At 41.0% G+C, this 19,826-nt stretch overlaps 1 protein-coding gene across 5 annotated transcripts in view; it reads left to right on the forward strand.

Moving 5' to 3' along the window:
• The window catches only part of dis3l2 (DIS3 like 3'-5' exoribonuclease 2), a 380,300-nt gene that overhangs the window by 132,500 nt on the left and 227,974 nt on the right, over positions 1 to 19,826 (forward strand). For all 5 annotated transcript variants that reach the window (XM_085990207.1, XM_085990206.1, XM_085990205.1 and 2 more), the window contains exons 7-9: positions 2,297 to 2,433; positions 5,720 to 5,967; positions 11,376 to 11,549. In XM_085990207.1, coding sequence (XP_085846333.1) covers positions 2,297 to 2,433; positions 5,720 to 5,967; positions 11,376 to 11,549 — 559 coding nt within the window. The remainder of the gene's footprint in view (positions 1 to 2,296; positions 2,434 to 5,719; positions 5,968 to 11,375; positions 11,550 to 19,826) is intronic.

Below are 19,826 nucleotides of genomic sequence, written 5' to 3' on the forward strand. Positions count from 1 at the left end.
ACTGCACTCCGTCACTCACTCTCTATTGCTCTCTTCATCATTCTCTATCACTCTTTCTCTATCATGCTCTCTCTCTCACTCTCACTGTGATGTGATGGGTGCAGCTAATTTTGGGCAACAAAAACCTGAAGCTCTGGAGCAAAATAACATGTTTTTATGGATCTTGGAATTTGCGATAACTTAAGCCTCAGGCCTTTCCCATAAGCACAGGCCTCCAACAGAAAACATGTCAGGGACATTTCTAAAACATAGAAAATGAAATTGTATAGTTAAGTTGTCTTGTAAATTTTAGAAATTTCTATTATGTTACTAACTTTATTTCCACTAGTAAGTGCTCAGCTTACTGAAGATAGTGACTGAAAGGATTTGAATTTCTTTTCCCCAGCTTTTTTTCCCCTCTGGTAACTAACTTCCTATTTATTACTTATACTGTTTCAAACTTCATCAGTGGTGGCTTCTTCTTCAGAAGTATAGTGCCTATCTGTCCAGTTGTGCTTTGTTGTCTTATCAATACAAAATTTAAGCCAATTCTCCATGAAATTTGGTACACTGTACAGGAAAAAGCATGATGCTGATGTGTCATGCTGGAAGTGTGATAAATTTGCATGCTGAGATCCTCTGTTTAACATAATTACAGCAGAACTTCTAGAGCATTGTTTACACTGAATCATTAGAGGTTACGCAGTCAGGTTGGTGGGGGATTCTTTGGTGTGGGCATGGAAGTGGAGGAGGGATGGATATCTTGAGTGAAGGAATTTGGAAAGAAAATTCTAAGCTTTCTACCCAGAGATTGCGAACAAGTGTTTTTGATATGGATAAATAAATACCACAGTTTCACAAATATTTATTCGTGAACCATAGTTTTTGTTAAACTTCCAGTATAAACAGCAAAAAATCATCTCTATATGTCTCTCTGAAGTAAAAGAGCACTTGAAAATTGTTTTGTCAAATATTACCTCAGAAAAGATTCTAAAGTTCATGTCTCCACCTGTTTTGAAATCATTTGGAAAAACAAATTCTTTATTATTGTTAGAGTTTAAGTCATACTGATGTAAGTCGGATGGTTCCCCACGCTACATGCTTAGACTGTGGCATCCTTAGAATTTCAGATGCAGTTGTAGTTGTTACTCCTCTTCAGCTGAATACCAATTACAAGTAGGCTTTTCACAGAGGCTGAGACTTCTGAGTAGGAACGTCAACACAGGTTCTTGCTTTTCCCAATCATGAGAGGTTTCACCTTGTCCAAGCTCATTTGGTTAGCGCACAACAATGTAAGGCTTTCTTTTCTCATTTTGTCACCACTCACCTTCTGTCCTTTGTGTAGGTTTGATCAGGCAGGGCGCAATGGAAAAGTCTGGTCTCGCTGCAATTGAAAATGCAGTCGGTGAGGGTGGGGGGGATACTGTTAACAAACTGAGCAACATTTCTTCAGTCCACATATCTGTAACGGGATTGTCGTTGTCTCCTTTTCACCGCACAGCTTTTTGTAAACAAGGTTGTGCCTCACTTTCTCAGTGACACAGGAATCCATTTGATGCTTCAAAGCTTTCCATGCTGAGTTCTTTGGCAAGCTCATTAGCATCAGCTTTCTAGAAACTTGAGATTCATATACGCCATGCTTCTGTGTGACTAGCTTTTGAATCCTCAATTCTTTCAAACTGTTCAAAACATTCACTTGCTCGTGCAGCGACAATTCATGGCATTTTTTTTTGTTTAGCCATCTGGAAAATCAACTTCCATTTTTCCTTCACTTGGGATTGATGAAATTAGCTGTCTTTGTCATGCAGGTTGACAAGACCCAAAAGCTAATTATGTTATCACAGTGTCATATGAGACAGAGAAAACTTTTGTAAACTGCACTGAGAAAGAATCATTTGTTAGTGTTCCTCACTTGGTTGTTTTGCTATACAGACCCATATGTTGCTCTCTTGGTTTTGACTTTCTGTGCCAATGATCGAGTGGAGGGAACGTGTGGGAGCAGTGTACAAACTTAACTATAATTTCTTCACTTTTGCAGGGCGAAATTTTCAATTACTGGTTGCTTGTTGAGCCATACAATTGACTACTTTTTGAAAGTTGCATGGTTAGCAGATGGTTACAACTCCAGGGGCTGCAGTATTGTCTTTAGGCCTCCGATACTCGTTAATTTATGATTTCACTTACAATTGGAAGTTTTATCTAATTTGTATTTGGAACGTAACAAAAACTGTTCTATGGCCTAATTTTATTTTATAAAAGAAAAAAAGTGGAACATTCCTATTTATATGTAATTGTGATTTAAAAATTGATTTTGCAGCTACTTGTTCTAGTGGATTATGGCCTGCTGGTAATAGTGCCACCAGAATGCGAACTTCAAGACAGGGCAAGTCTTGCAATTTGGTAGTAAATGATTCAAGAAATCATCCAGATAGATTTCTTCAAAAAACTGGCAAGGTAAATACACATCAAAATATTTTCCCCCTCGTATTCGTTTCATTCACCTACACATGGGCAATGATCTGAAGTTACAGTAACCTGTAGTGAACACCAGAGTTCTTGAAAATATGATATGCTATTCACGAAATGGGAGTTCTTTTTTTCTCATTCTAAAGCCTTCCTCTATTTTGGGCTAAGATTTTTTTGTTCTCTTTTGATATCTGTCTTTTTCTATTGCCAATTTTAATAATACTGAAGTAAAAACATTTTTGTCGCCAGTTTTGGTAGATTTTGATGTGTTTCACTTTGCATATCAGTACTGCTAGATGACAATGTTATCTATATGCCATGGGATTTTGTTTAATTGTGGAAAATGAGTTATTAATTCCTTATTGCACCTCCAAGCATGCTTTCATAATTCTGCTCCTGTTTGTTCACAGATTTTATATATATATATTTACTTTTAAACATAAAGTTGTAATGTATATCTTGCATCCTGGGCCGTTTTACTATGTTAAAGGCGCTATATAAATGATTGTTGTTGTTCAAAACTACTGCCCATACGCCCCTCTCCCCCCGCCCCCCCCCCCCCAACTGAAAAACCTTATAACCGTCCACCCTCTCCAGCTACTGCTTTATCGTCAACCATTCCTTTTTTCTGCAGTTTTGAAACATGTTATTGCCGTGCAAATATACACCGTCACGCACTGTTCGACACCCTCCGGTTAGACTTCCGCCCCACCAACAACACTGAGATATACTGGTTAAAGATTAAACATTGACTGCAACTGTGTTTTGTGCCTCTTATCCTCTCTTACCTCTTCACTGCCTTTGACAGTGTTGACCACGTCATCCTCCTTCAGTACCTTGTCTCCACAGTCCACCTCCATGGCACTGCTCTTTCATGGTTCCATTTTTACCTGTCGCATTGTCAACACTAAATCACCTCAAATTGATTCTCCTTTTGTACCAACATGGTCACCTATGGTGTACTGCATGGTTCCAAGCTGGCCTGCTTCTCCATTTATATGCTGTCTTTTGGTAACATCATTGCAAAGGATGGGATCTACCTGAGACCTGGATGAGCCCTAATGTTTTCCAACTCAATGTCAGCAAAAGAAAATCCATCCTCTTCGGCTGCCATTAAGATCAGTATCTCTGGCTTAGATTGCATCAACCTCCCTAACTGCTAACTCAGGCTGAACCCAGAGGTACAGAACCATGGTGTGATTTCCTTTCCCATATCTTATTTGTCACTACAGCACCTTTCTTTCATCTTTACAACGTTGCATCAGCCTTTACCTCTCTTTCTGTACCACCTCGGCATTTACTTCACTTTCTGTACCACCAAAACTTTAATCCACACCCTTATCACCTCTAGCCTGAATTTCTGCAATGCTTTCCTTGCTGGTCTTCCAGCCTTCGCCCTCCAATAAAAACTACAACCAATCCGGAATGCTATGGCTCCAGTGTCCTCGTGCAGCAAGGCCTGAAGTGGTTGAGCGCGAGATGAGCGATATTTTGATGGGTAAAAGGAAAATTAGTTAGGGTAAAGGAAGACAAAGTGCCACTTCTGATGGGATACATCCTAGAATCCTGAGGGAGGTGAAGGATGAAATTGTTGAGGTACTAGAAATTCTATCTTGGGCTCTATTGAGTGTGGTGTGTGCTGGAGAGTGGCCAATGTAGTCCACATTTTTAAAAAAGGATGACAGAGTAAATCTAGGTAAAAGAGGCCAGTTAGCTTAACATCTGTGGTAGAGAAAATATTAGTCTTTTAAGGATGAAATTACCATTGGATAAAAACAAAATAATTACAAATAGCCAGCACAAATTTCAAAAGGGATGGTTGTGCTTGACCAACCTTATAGAATTCTTTGAGGAGGTACCAGACATGGTAGATGGGGGAAATGCAGTAGATGTAGTGTACATGGACTGCAGGAAAGGTACCACATGGGCGATTATTAGAGACAATTAAGGGGTATGTAATTAGTAAAAGGATAGTAAACTGGATTAAAAATGGAATGGAAGTAGGAGTTAAATGCAGTTTTCAGAATGGTTAGGGGTGAGTAATGGTGTTCCTCAGGTTTCAGTTCTTTGGCCATTTCTGTGCATTGTATATCAATGATTTGGGTATAGACTTACAGGAAGTGGTGTCGAAATTTGCAGATGATTCCAACATGTGTATAGTTAATTCTTTAGAAGACCAAAGGAAGCTGCAAAGGGATATTGATAAGATGGAGGAATGGGCTAAAAAGTGGCATATGGAATTCGGTGTCAGTAAGTGTGAGGTGATAACACTTTAGAGAAAAAAATAACAGCTGTAATTATATCCTGAATAGAAGAAGAGTTGGTGCTGTGGAAGACCAGTGGTTTTGGGGGTACAGGTTTCCAGGACGTGAAAGGTAGCACCTCCGGTTGATAAGGCTGTAAACAAAAAATGCTAATGAAATTCTAAGTTTTATCACGAGGTACTCAATATAAAAGCCAAGAGGTAATGATGAGCCTATTCAAAAAAAAACGTAAGATCTTAGTTAGAGTACGTTGTGCAGTATTAGGCTCCACGCTATAGGAAGGATATTGAGGCTTTAGAGAAGGTACAACACAGCTTCAATAAGATACGCCTGGTATGAGGAAATGCAAATATGAAGAAAATTTTAATTTTCTTTGTTGTTGTTGGAACCGCACAGATTATGGGACAATATGATGTAAGTCTTCAAAAATTATGAAAGGATGGGTCAGGGTAGATGGAATCAGACCATTGCAGGTTGGACAAGTGCCTCAAACACTCTGGGTTCCTGGGCTGTGCAGCCATATTGATAGTGAATTCTTCATTGATTGTCTCAAATCTCAATTGACACAAGGATTTGGGTTGCTGAGTTTAAATTATATTAACAAAAATTGCACATGGCAATATCAGGATATCTTGCGTCCTCAGGTGAACGCGAAAGATCCCATGGCACTATTCAAAGATAAGTTCTTCCGGTGTCCTGGCCCATATTTACCCCTCAACCAACATCACTAAAGCAGATTATCTGGGCATTAGTCCCTACTTTTAACAGTGACTACACTTGAATCCCTTAGAAGAGACAGGGGTTTTTGTTCTCTACTCTTGTTAGAGTTCAAATACTTAACTTTGTGGCGGATAACATTAGAATTTTGAGCAACTACTGCAGTTAAAAGTAAGCAATTTGTTTAGGTTCACAGGAGAAATGTTCAAAAAATGCTTTTTTGAGGATTTTCTTGTAAATGTGAAGATGGTTGAAGACTAAGGAGATAACACTGATGTTCTTCTCAAATATAGGTTGTTTACATTGTGGAGAAGAAACATTCCAGAGCTGTGACAGGATTCATCAAACCATTAACTGATAAAAACAGTGAACTTTACAAGGAGTTCATTGTGTTTTCACCGGTTGATCACAGAGTACCTCGAATCTTGGTGCCATTAGAAGACTGTCCAGAAGACTTCATGGCTAGGCCTGGAGATTATGGGAACATTCTGTTTATTTGCCGCATCGTGGACTGGAGGGATGACAGCAATTTTGCAGATGGGTAGGAACAATTTGGTTGTTAAAATGTGCAAAATATAAAGTTTTTTTTATTCATTCATGGGATGTGGGCGTCGCTGGCAAGGCCAGCATTTATTACCTATCCCTAATTGCCCTTGAGAGGGTGGTGGTGAGCCGCCTTCTTGAACCGCTGCAGTCCATGTGGTGAAGGTACTCCCATAGTGAGTGGTTTGTTCCAACTGAGTAGCTTGCTACGCCATTTCAGAGGGCAGTTAAGAGTCAACCACATTGCTCTGGGTCTGGAGTCACACATAGGCCAGACTGGGTAAGGACGGCAGATTCCCTTCCCTAAAGGACATTAATGAACCAGATGGGTTTTTACGACAATCCGATAGTTTCATAGTCACCATTACTGATGCTAGCTTTTTAATTCCAGATTTATTTAACTAAATTCAAATTCTCCTGCTGTCATGGTGGGATTTGAACTCTTGTCTCCAGATCATTAGTCCAGGCCTCTGGATTGCAAGTCCAGTAAAATTACCACTATGCTCCCGTTTAAAATTTAAAGTGAAATACTAACAATTAGTGTAGTGTAGTAAACATCATTTTCCATTATAGCGCTTAAAATATGCTTCTTACGCAGTAGAATTCAAATATATTTTTGCTTATTTAATGTCTACTAAATTAAAATCAAATTAGTTTCCATTTTAAGAAAATAACTTAATTTTGCAGGATGATGGAATCTGAGATATATTCCTGTTATGATAAACATAGAAGAAATGTTTGCTCTCCATTAGTACTTGTTCTTTATTAGTAACTACAAATTGATTTTATTGAGTTAATCAGCAGAAAAAGTTACATTTTTTCACTATTTTCAGTGCATGGTACATAGCGTTTTAAAGCATTCAATGTACTAAAAGGTGTTTTGTGTAGCTCAGTTTTTTTTATGTTTCCATAGTCAATTCAGTGAAATGGGATCTTGTCATTCTTCATGCATTATAAATAGCAGCTGCAATGGGAACTGCTGAATAAGCCCAACAGGGTGCATGATAGTTTACATCCATCCATGTATAATAAAGTCTTGCATATGGCATGCACTTACAGTACACAAACATACTTCTTCTTGTCATGATATTTGATTAATGCTTTTCTGTCAAAATTTACAATGCAACCTGAACCTGCCTATGTAAACTTTATAATGGCAATTCTGTCACAATACAGTTGTAGGTTCTCACTACAGGAGGTGATGTGCTGTATGTTGCACACCTTCTCGTGAGATTTTTTCTCCCCTTTTTTTGATTATTGTTTTGGAATTTTCTCTGTTTATTGGGGTTTAAAGTACAGTGTTTTGGGGTTTTCCACCTGATGAACAGATTACTGAGGATTTCCTTGCCATTTGCAGGTCTACCCCGACCATTTCCAGCCACCTGAATTAGGGCTGAGGTCTACCCAAATTCCACCCACCCTGTTTTGTTTCCTCTGGTCAAAATGTGACTTGTCGTCTAATTAGCTTACTGTCCTGTTTGCTTTCCACAGTGGTATAGTGGCTGATCGCAAGCGTAGTATCTTGGGCCTTATGCCCCCTCCTCCCACATTACGACCAGCGACATCTTAGACTTTGCAATCCAATGTCTGCTGACCCCCACCTCTCTATGTATTTATGTTCACTGCTCCATTAGTTTATTGATTTGTTGGCATGTCCACTGCTCCATTAATGTTTTTTGTTTCTTGGTGTGTCCACTGGTCGATGAATTTATTAATTCATGCTGCCCACTTCTCCATTTAATTCTCTAGTGTCTGCTGCTCCATTCATTTAATTCACTGGTACTTGAGGTCCATCCTTTGTCAGTTCACTAATTCACTGGTGCCTACCTAACTGTGCGGCAATGTTCCATCAGTATTCTTTCTGTGTTGCGAGTGAGCCATGATGCTTTCCTTTGTTCAGTCTTGCTGGGATTGTATGGTCTCCAAAGTAAAAACAATAATGCATTTTGTTCTCATTTAAATTCTCAAATTATTTTTAAAATTTCCATGTTGTTACATTAGTTGCTTTTGTCGTCCACTATGTTAGGGTGTACTGGGAACATTGAGTTAAAATATTTCAACACTAGAATGGGAGTTTAACTAGTTTAAAAAAAAGATTTTGTTTGCAACTTGTAAATTCTCGTGTGAATCAATTCTACGTTGGAACGTCTGAGATTTTCAACAGGTGAAATATGATGAGATAATGTATAGATAACATCCATGTTAAATTAGAAAATCCCACTCAGGATATTCATAAAATATGCCATTAATAAGCTGTAATGAACATCTAAGTGAATTATGCCTAGTTTGCTGCAAATTGGATTGAACACGTTTGTACTATTTAAATGCCATATTTTTTGCATATTTTTTGCTAATTTTAATGGTTAATTTGTGATTAGGTCATTGAATTCTCTTGTAAAGAGTTTTTCTTTTCCCCCTGTATTTGCTCCATCCCTTAATTACATAAACCTGTTCCTCCTGCTTAGTCGCCATGGTCTTCTTCACATTGTAAAGCGTCTGAGACATCTTTCCATTGTGGTGTGCTGTACAAATGCAATTCATCAACTCAAAGTTCGTGTGCAGAAACTCTCATGTGTTTCAAGTTTGACTGCTAAACATACCTGTTGTCTAAGATTGTCATTGAAAAGTAACTACTCCATTTACAATAGAGGAATTGGGTCAGTACTACAGCTATGTACCTGTGCTGTGCTCTTTGAGCTTAGTGGTGTGGTACAGTGACTAAGTTAGACCAAGTGGGACTGACGCATGGTTATTGCCACACTTATTGACAGTATGGTAGTTATGTTTCATTATTTATACATGACAGTTGTACGGAAGTTTCATTTTGAAATTCCTAAACATCTTTAAATTTAGATAGGTTTAAATGTTAATTAGTATGATTGGAATGTAGAATAATAGATTAAAACATTTTAAATCTCACTTGTGGGTCTTACCATAGCGTTGCTTAGTGAAAGTCAGTGGAAACAGTCTCTTACCAGTTTTATTTTAGTAGCTGTTTGTCTGCGTGTGATTTTCTGTTTGTCTTGTCTTTGGCTTTTCTCTTCTTCTCTGTTGTTTATTTTTCACATTCTTTGTTTTCTTCTGCTTTTCATTCTGCAAAGCCTCTCCTCCACTATCTAGCTCATTGGGACTGCTGTCACTTGGTTCCACTCTTACCAATCCAATCGTGGCTTCTATTCCTGCCCTGCACTGTTACTTCTGGAGTCCCCCAAGTATCTAATCCTGGCCCCCTCCTAATTCTTAGCTACGTGCTGCCCCTTTGTTTTATTTGTTCACGGGATGTGGGCATCACTGGCAAGGCCAGCATTTATTGCCCATTCCTAATTGTCCTTGAGAAGGTGACGGTGACATCATCCGAAGACTGGTTCCACATGTACACTGACAACAGCTCTACCTCACCACCATCTCTCTCAACCCCTCCACTGCCTCTGTGTTGTCAGCCTGATTGTCTGACGTGCAGTCCTGGATGACCCGTAATTACCTCCAATTAAACATTGCGAACAAGAAGACCAAAGCTATTGACTTCGGCCCCCACCACCGGTTCCATCCTCCTCCCCGACCGCTGTTTCAGGCTGAACCAGACTATTCGCAACCTCAGCGTCCTATCTGACCCTGATCTGAGCTTCCGACCCTGTATCCTCTCCATTACACCTCTGTAACATAACCCGTCTCTGCCCCTGCCCCAGCCCATCAGCTACTGAAATCCTCATCCATGTTTTTGTTACCTCCAGACTCGACTGTTCGAATGCTCCAGGCCGGCCTCCCATCTTCCACCCTCTGTAAACATGAGCTCATCCAAAACTCTGCTGCCCGAATCCTAACCCACACCAAGTCCCACTCACCCATCACCCCTGTGCTCACTGACCTACCTTGGCTCCCGATTTACTAACAACTCTCATGCAAAATTCTCATCCTTGTGTTCAAATCACTCCAAGGCCTTGCCCCTCTTTATCTCTAACCACCTCCAGCTCTACAGCCCTTCAGAAACTCTGCATTCCTCTAGCTCTGCCTCCTTCTCTCCTTTCGTCCTTCCATTGGCAGCCGCTGCTTCAGCCATCTAGGTCCTCAGCTCTGTAATTCCCTTCCTAAATCTCACTGCCTCTCCACCTCTCTCGCTTCCTTTAAGACTCTCCTTAAAACCTACAACTTTGATCCAAGCTTTTAGTTACGCCTCCTAATAGCTCTGTATTTGGCTTAATGTCAATTATTGTCTGATTGTCATCCTGTGAAGTGCCGTGAGACGTTTCCTATGTTAAAGGCGCCATATAAATGCAAGTTGGTGTTGACTCGGAGGTGAGAATGCTACCACTGAGCCAAGGCTGACGCAGAAGTAGAGTTAATGGGGGAGAAATTCAGTATCGCCCCATTTGGGGCGCAATTATCAGCCAGGTGCAAAGTTTAGCGCCTGCTGCTAATTATCGCCTCCGACTGCAAACTTGGCTTTTATTGCCCCTGGAGGTGATTGGAGCACTAAATCGGGCGCTGCACACCTGTCTTAAAGCGCAAAGGCCGAGGAGCGAGGTGCTGGCGAAGCTCATGTGATGTCAGTCAGCAATGGAACACAGACACACTGGCGCCAGCCAGTTCTTGAAGGGGAGGGTCGATCTTGCTCTCCATCCACACCCTGTTTATTGCAGCTTTGAATCTCGGCCTGGAGAGACCTGTACATCAAATCTGTTGGAAAGAACAATGGAGAGGCCCAGGGAAGAGCTCAGAGTGCAGCCCCCATAGTCTCTTCTAAATCGATGCAAGGAAGATCAAATCAGAAAGAACCTGCAAAGTGCTGCTCAGTACCCAAAACTCCTCAACACAGCTTTGAATATCTCCTGCAGTCTCTCTCTCTCTCTCGGAATGCGTGGTGCAAAAATTTCGCTGACAAAAAAAGGCAGGAAGCGGTCGCCCAGTCCCTTCCCGACTGCAAAACGCTCCCCTCAACCTGTCGTTGCTAGTGGCAGGCGGTAAGACAGGGGGCGCCACTCAATATCCAGTTCGGGGTGTTACACTCTCGACTGACGTCACGATCTGCCGGCGCAGGAGATTGTGCTGGTAGTGTTTAGCGCCGCCACAAAATATCTAGTTAATTTCGTGAGCGCCACAAACATCGCTGCGCACGGGTGCCAGATGCTTTGCGCCCCATTAGCGCCTTACATTAGCGCCCTCTTAAGGCGCTAACGGGAGGGGCAAACCAACTGAATTTTCCCCCCAATGAGTCTAATGGTGTGAGGAAGTTAATGCAGTGTCAGCTGAGATTTAATCCTTAACCAGGGTGCTTAACCAGCTTGGCAAAGCATATTGACAATTATGTTAAAGGATTGAGACCGTACAAACAAATGGGAAGTAACAAAGGCAATGACAAAGTGGAATGCACGATACAAATTTGCTTGTCTTGTGTTTATTTGTAAACAGGCATTTGACCAAAAGTCTAGGACAGGCTGGTGAAATTGAACCTGAAACGGAGGGCATCCTTATAGAGTATGATGTGGATTTCTCAGAATTCCCTGATGAGGCTCTGGAATGTCTACCAAAATCTCTACCATGGACCATCCCGAATGAAGAGTTCAGAAAACGTAAAGATTTACGGTAAGTATCTGTTCAATATAAAAGCCAATTGGTCATGCTGTGTTTAGTTGACATGTACAGTAGGCTTTCATTTATGCATCTTGTTGAAGACTGAAACTAAAACTAGAGATTTGACCATCCTTGGAAATGGTTTATTGCGGGGGGAATATATGTATTGCTTTTTAACTGAACAGTTTATTGTGTTGAGTAATTCTACAGTATTACTGCCCAATTTATGAGTATGGGATTGACCTCTATTCCTAAAGACAGTAATTTTGTAGGTGTTTCTATGGGTATTACGTGTTAACTTGCCTCAGTTGGTTTCATTCTTACCTGACCCAATAAGCTGTGGGTTCAAGCCCCATTCCAGGACTTGAGAAAATAATCTAGGCTGATGCTTCAGTACAGTACTGACTTGTAAGAGCCTTCTTTCAGATGAGTTGTTAAACTAAGGACCCCTTTGTCTGTTTAGGTGATGTAAAGCAGGGGTTCTCAACCTTTTTGCTTCCGAGGCCCTCCTCCTATATAATAAAAACATTCCGCGGCCCCTGTCCCTGAAAATGTCTTCTGTGTTAGTTATAATGAATTCATAAACATGCTGATGAATTTCCTTCAACTAATGCGCAGAGGAAAATATTGAGATATGTGTGCTTTTCCATTGACAAAAACTAACAAACCGTGAGGACAGGTCACTTGGCTAATACTTCCCAAATTCAAGAGCTTCTAGGAACATTAGCTAATGAAGACCTATTTTCATGATGAAGGCCTAAAGTGAGTTTAAATATCCGTGCTCCAGCGTGACTCTCATTGTCTCAAAACAAGTGCGAGGCTGACACCATTTCCATAAACCTATTCCCTCAATATGCCACCTTCCCTCTACTTTGATTGGCCTAGTCAGAGACAAACTCTCGGGTAACACCTGTTGATGCAGGAATGGAAGAGATGTAAGTTCTTTATTTCAAAAGATTTTGCCCAAGATGTCAACAATGTGATTGCTCTTGTTGAGGGGATTATGTACACTGCAGTAGTTAACATAAGAGAAAGATTTCATTTATTATTAGGTACTTCAACGCCAGGAGAGGATTTTATTCCTTTTAGTCCCCAAGAGTACTCTGTGGCAAACCTACCTGGCAGAACTGTGATCCCATGCCATAAGTGGACCCCATAGAGGAAAGTTATTGCATGTCTTAGAAGTATGCAACGTTGATGTTTTGCATTATCTTCAGACACATTCTCCTTTCCTTGGCTGAGGAAAGCTCTTGCTTGTATTTTCTTTGTTTCCACTGATCATGATGGGAGTTATGTCCTGGTATGTAATTTGCCTGAAGTGTGTTGTGATGGTCATACTCTTGGGGAGGGAGTTTCAGAATTCCCTGAGAAAAGAGATGCTGCAATGTACCCATAGAGATGAGATCATTTCTATAGCGATTAGAGGGTTGACACCTTGGGCAGGATTTTCCAAGCCCTGAGGAGGCGGGCTTGGAGACAGGAAAGTGGCAGAAAGTGGGGGCGGATAGCAAACCCGCCTCCGTGCCCTTTTGCCAGGAGGCGGGAAGATGTGCTGCTTCGGGTCCCGTCTCCTGGAGGCGGGAAAGGCATTTAATCCTTTTAACTGCCTATTAACAGGCAGTAAAAAGGATTAGTGACATTTTACCGACACAGGTGAAGGCTTCCCGACCTCGGAGAACCCCGCCGGGTTGGAGGAGACGTGAAGGAGGTCTGCGGCGGTTGGAGACACCTGGAAGTAAGATGTAGAGGTGAGTGATGGGTGCAAGTGTGGAGTGGTAAGTATGTAAGGTGAGTGATAAGTTTTTTTAAATGTTCACTTACCTTGTTTTCTTCCTACAGCCTTCAGCCGCACTGGATCGGGAGACCCGACATCCTCCTTGTCAATTTAACAGGCTGGCTGTTGGATCCACCGAACCAACAGCCATGTGAAATTTACAAAGTTGAAAGGTTTGATGAGTCCTGAACACAAGGACTCATCAAACTACAGAGAATGTCACTGTTTGACAGCTTTTCAGAACTGTCAGACGCTGACATTTCTTCTTTCAAGAAGTCTTGACAGATAGAAAGTCTGACGTTGACGTGCTCCGTCAGTGACTTCCTCCCTAATTGGCCTGCTGAGCCCGCAGGGTGGGCTTAACGAGGTCAATCGGGAAAATCCCTCTGGTTGGTCAGACGAGGATGGAGGCGGGATATTGACGCGACAAGCCGCAGTCCCGCCTCCATCCTCGTCTCCATTCACAAAATCCAGCCCCTTAAGTCTGCCTCCAGGTCTTTGGGGAGGTGAGAGGGTAGGAGACAGATAGACAGAAAGGTAGAGAAGGCTGTTTGAGGGAAATACAGAGTGGGAGACATATAAAGACAGAGAGAAGAACTGTGAAAGGTTTACAGAAAGAGTGACGAGAGAGAGCAGGAGAAACCTAGAAACAAGAGAAAGTGCGTGAGAGCTATATAAAGACAGAATAAGAGCGGAAGATAAAGACAATATTGTTTGCATTTCACCAGTGAAAATATCATGGATAATTTTTCCCTCGAGTAAATTCTCAAGGAACATCATCCGATGTGATTTGCCTCGGAGAAATGCAAATAAATATCCTATTTGTATAGAAGTTGAACTTGCGTCAAACATGGAGGAAAGCCATATGTAAAAGTAAGTCATGGAAAAATGCAATTATGCAGTTGGAATTTTATATTGAATTGAATAGAGCCGTTTTGGATATATTTTGTTCAAAATCCACATTACTTTCATATAAAGCGGATTTATAAACCATTTTAATAACATTTTCGCACTGCAGAAAGAGTTTAAAATAAATCGCAAGTTTCTAAAAAAAAGAGTTGTAAAACATTTTGAGAGTATTGTAATACTGGTACTGAGTTTTCTTTTGTTCACTACAACACTTGGATAGTTTTCTTGTTGCTATGGTGATCTCAGTGTTGTGCGAGACATGCATGTAAGCAGTCATTTGAAAACTGATGATTTTGGACGGCAATCAGCAGCTGGTGTGATTGGCTTTCAGACACAAAGATATTTTGGGAAATGTTGCCAATATAGATACCATATTCTACAAGAAAAATACAAAGAAAATCATAAAATAGCCTTTTTTAAAACAAACTATGCAAAAAGGTTAGAAGGTGTTCTTTTATCTGACTTCAGTTACTTGTACTAATTTTCAAATACTAATCATGGTTTGTCTGTAAATTGAACCACCCATTTCCTTAAATTAGCATTTAGGTATGATGTTTCTGCAGATTGCATCTCAAACCCATTTGTATTTGGCACTTGTAGTGCAACACTTTGTTGATTGGATTTACATAATTAACAGGGATGCACAATACATTTATCTGCAACTTTTAAAGAATGGACATTGGTGTTCCCATTATAGAAACACTTTCCATTTTTAAGCCAAATATGGAATTCCAACAACAACTGGTATTTATATAGCGCCTTTAATGTAGTAAAACATCCCAAGGCGCTTCACGGGAGTATTATAACAAAAAATTTGACACCGAGCCATATAAGGAGAAATTAGGGCAGATGACCAAAAGCTTGGTCAGAGAGGTAGGTTTTAAGGAGCGTCTTCAAGGAGGAAAGAGAGGTATAGAGGCGGAGAGGTTTAGGCAAGGAATTCCAGAGCTTAGGGCCTAGGCAACAGAAGGCACGGCCACCAATAATTGAACGACTATAATCAGGGATGCTCAAGAGGGCAGAATTAGAGGAGGGCAGATATATCGAGGGGTTGTGGAACTGGAGGAGATTACAGAGATAGGGACGGGGCGAGGCCATGGAGCGATTTGAAAACAAGGATGAAAATTTTGAAATCGAGGCGTTACTTAACCAAGAGCCAATGTAGGTCAGTGAGCACAGGGGAGATGGGTGAACGGGACTTGGTGCGAGTTAGGACACGGGTAACCGAGTTTTGGATGACCAAATTTACGTAGGGTAGAACGTGGAAGGCCAGCCAGGACTGCATTGGAATAGTCAAGTCTAGAGGTAACAAAGGCATGGATGAGGGTTTCAGCAGCGGATGAACTGAGGCAAGGGCAGAAATGGGCGCTGTTACGGAGATGGAAATAGGTGGTCTTAGTTATGTTGCGGATATGTGGTTGGAAGCTCATTTCAGGATCAAATATGACACCAAGGTTGCGAACAGTGTGGTTCAGCCTCAGACAGATGTTAGGGAGAGGGATAGAGTCAGTGGCTAAGGAACGGAGTTTGTGGCAGGGACCGAGAGCAATGGCTTTGGTCTTCTCAATATTTAATTGGAGAAAATTTCTGCTCATCCAGAACTAGATGTCAGACAAGCAGTCTGACAATTTAGAGACAGTGGATGGGTCGAGAGAAGTATTGGTGAGATACAGCTGGGTGTCATCAGTGTGCATGTGGAAACTGACGCTGCGTTTTCGGATGATGTCGCCAAAGGGCAACATGTAGGTGAGAAATAGGAGGGGCCAAAGTTAGATCCTTGAAGGACAGTAGAGGTAACGATGTGGGAGTGGGAAGGGAAGCCATTGCAGGTGATTCTTTGGCTATGATTAGATAGATAAGAATGGAACCAGGTGAGTGCAGTCCCACCCAGCTGGACGACGATGGAGAGGCGTTGGAGAAGGATGGAGTGGTCAGCCGTGTCAAAGGCTGCAGACAAGTCATGAAGGACAGGGAGGGATAGTTTACCTTTGTCACAGTCACAAAGGATGTAATTTGTGACTTTGATAAGAGCCATTTCGGTACTGTGGCAGGGGCGGAAACCTAATTGGAGGGATTCAAACATGGAGTTGCGGGAAAGATGGGCATGGATTTGGGAGGCGACAACACGTTCAAGGACTTTGGCGAGGACAGGTTGGTTGAAGATGGGTGGTAGTTTGCAAGGACGGAGCTGTCAAGGGTTTTTTTGTGGAGAGGGTTGATGACGACGAATAGGGTCGAGGGAGCAGGAAGTGGGTCTCATGGACAAGATGAGCACGGAGAGGTCATGAGGGGAGATCGTAGAGAAACTGGAGAAAGATGCGAGTTCAGGGCTCGGGCAGGGGGGATCCTCAGAGGAAGTTTGGCCTGGTGGGCTATGGGAAGGAAGGGAAGTGGCAGAGGCAGTTGAACGGATGGTCTCCATCTTAGAGACAAAGAAGTCCATGAGCTCCACACACTTGTTGTTAGAGGTGAGGATGGAGGAGACAGCTAGAAGGGTTTAAGAAGACAGTTAGCAGTAGAGAATAGAAGCCGGGGTTTATCTTTGCATTGAATGGTGAGCAATTTTGGCAGTACCAAATAATGTTATAATGGTTCATTAAAAGTAATGCTGTTTTTTTGCTTTGAGTGGATAGTTGTATTAAATGTGCACGTTTCTTTTTGTTATAACTAAGGTATGGTGGGAAAAGATAATTTTGATATTTTGTGCAAAGGGAAGGCACTGAAACAATTTTTTTTCCTGAAATAATGAAGAGAATTGGTGTTATCATGTTAACCCCTTTAAGAGTCATTTTTTTCATTACCAAAGTAGTTAACATTTTCAAAATGAAATCCATGATAGTTGTTTTTAGAAAGATTTTTGGATATTGACATTTGGGACTGGAAGACCAGCACGCCCACATACATATCGCAGGTGCTATAGAACGAGCTTAGCAACAGTCATTCCTTGTTCCCTAGTAATACTGTGGCCATGGAAACATTGTACATCTAACAAAACAAGTTATGTTTTCTTTTCAACAAATGTAATTTAAAACACTTTTATAAATAGTGTAATTCTTTCTTAATCAGATTACAGCTGAATTGCATCTGCATTGTAAACTGGTGAATCTCACTTAGTACTATAAAAAACTTCTGGCCCAGAATACCGCTCACTTGTTTATTGTTATAATAACAATATGTGCTGGTAGTAAAAAATGAACTTTTTTTAAACTTAAAAGGAAAGCACTTTTGGGGGTATTTGTTATTCTAGGACTAAATTTGCGAAAAGATTGTTTTTTTTTTAAACTAGTTTTAGCATTAAATATTAAGTTGAGAAAGTATTTGATTCCAGTTCTGATTTTGTAAAACTGTCTGCATTATGTCCAAAATAAATGTAAATCTAAAATTTGGTAGTTTTTCCTGAAGACTTTTGATTGCAGTTTCAAATTTCACATTCAAGTTTTAGCTTTGAACGTGTTTTCTGCCAAAGAGTCCAGTAATCTATTTTTAGTACAGGAATCCTGGGTAATATGTTCTTTTTCATCTCAACTGAATGCATTTTAACAATATAAAAAAAATCCTGTGTCACATAATGATAGAGATGCTGTTTCTCTGGTCTTGTAGTAAAACTTAACCTGGGGAGATTGACCGTATGAGCTTTTGTTGGCAATCAGTCTGGAGGGTTCCAGTCAATAACTGGACTGAGTATTTAGCCGACAGAGGTGTTGCAGGACTATCACCTGTCATCTGACCAGCGCTGTAGCGCATCCCTGGCCCACGGCTGCCGTCACCTTGCCCATAAATGGGTTCAGTCTGTGCACTTTCATGTTTGCCTGCTCGCAATGTGTTGCATCCATGCCGACTGGTCCTGCCATTGAGTCACTCCTCACCAGCAGACAGTGCTCGCTACGGACAAGAGAGTGGGGCCAGCTACCGCACAGAGTTTTTCTCACTATAATCCACTCTATGTATAGATTTCTCAGGTGCAACACAATCTGGACATCATACGGCATCACCAGACCTTTGGTGATTGGCAAGTGGTGATGGGATTATTTAGCCACTAACTTGTGTGCACGTGGTTTGAGGGTGATGGTCGTTCAATGTTGATCCTGAAGCGACAGCATCGTTCATATCCTCCCTCAGTGACAGACGAGCCCTTTTCAGGAATAGCTGGATGTGTTGTTCGCATGCCTGATTATAGAATTTCCAAAGCCGTCTTCTTCTGGATATCACAACAGACATGCGTGGATGAAATGTTTTAAAGACAGATTAAAGGCCACCTTTAAAATCTTGCAGTATTAACCCCGACACTTGGGAAGACACAGCTAATAACAGACTATGATGACATCACGTATGCTAGGTCAGTTTGAATGAATTGGAGGCTGCAAAGTTGCGAGATCTGGCTGCTGTGCTTAGTATGCAGTCCTTCTAATCGCCTCATCTGGGTGCGTCATATACTTGTGTCAAGGATTGGGCTCTTTTCCTATCAGCGCAGCCACAACAACTGACGTTGATTTGACGGGAGACTCCATCGTCCGAGCTTACTGGAGCTTTTAGCTAACCCTTAAATAAAAAGCAATGTCTAGGGAGAATACTTCCTATCCTTTCTGGGAAATAAAATCTATGTGTTATTACAAGTCTTGAGAATGGCACCTACTTTTTGTCACGATTTTTGCTAATGCTTTTATGTTGACATTTACAATTGAAACTGCGATTGTAAACATTTGTAATGGCAATTCTGTTTATGTTAATGTATTACAAGCCAAATGTATGTTGAATGTTTAAATGTCTTAATCTAAATGTACACTCTCGGGAGCCGCAAGCCTACATTTCGTTGTACTGCACTTGTGCACTAACAATGGCAATAAAAGTTGATTTGATTTGATTTGAAATATTTGCCTGTCACAACATAATTGCAGCTTCACACTACCTGTGACACTGTGACAGAAATCGTGCAGAACTTTGAAAAGTAAGTTGCTGGAGAAAGTGGCAGAAATCAGTTACAGGCCACAGGCAAGAAGCAGCAATGTCTAAAGTCGAAAGAGGGCATCAATTCATTGATGCTCTTTGCTTCAATCATTTATTGGTTTGATTGTGGCTCTATGAATTTATTGATCCAGTGGTAGCTGGTTCTCTTAACTTATTCTTTCACTCGTGTCTACTTAGCTGTGCTGCCTTGGTCACGAGTATCTTTTTGTTGTCATTAGTGAATCATGATGCTTGTCTTTGTGTTGGTTTCTGTGGGTTCACTTTTTCTGTTGTGATTGTATGATATCAAAAACAATCCGCATCATAAGCTCGAATTTTAATCCTCCATTTTATTGTTTTTTAAAATATCTCCCATGTTGCTGTAGTAGCAGCCTCTGTTATCCACCATTTGAGTTTAGTGTCATCACATTCTTTGGGAACCTAGTGATACAAATTTTGAACACTGAATAGGTTTTGACTTGTATGTAATACCACTGAGATTGACTAGTTATAATATGTGATACCCGATTTTTTAAAAATTGTCTAATTTGTTGCCACTTGGCAACTTTTTGTTCAGTGCGACAGTCCCATACAATGGGCCAGAATTTACTGTAAAAATAATGGTGAGGCTAACAATGCTCACCGTTAACAATGTGCAAATC

The sequence above is a fragment of the Somniosus microcephalus genome, chromosome 6 (assembly GCF_052327205.1).
Source record: "Somniosus microcephalus isolate GS21.2 chromosome 6, FLI_Smic_1.0, whole genome shotgun sequence".
NCBI classification, from domain to species: Eukaryota; Metazoa; Chordata; class Chondrichthyes; order Squaliformes; family Somniosidae; genus Somniosus; species Somniosus microcephalus.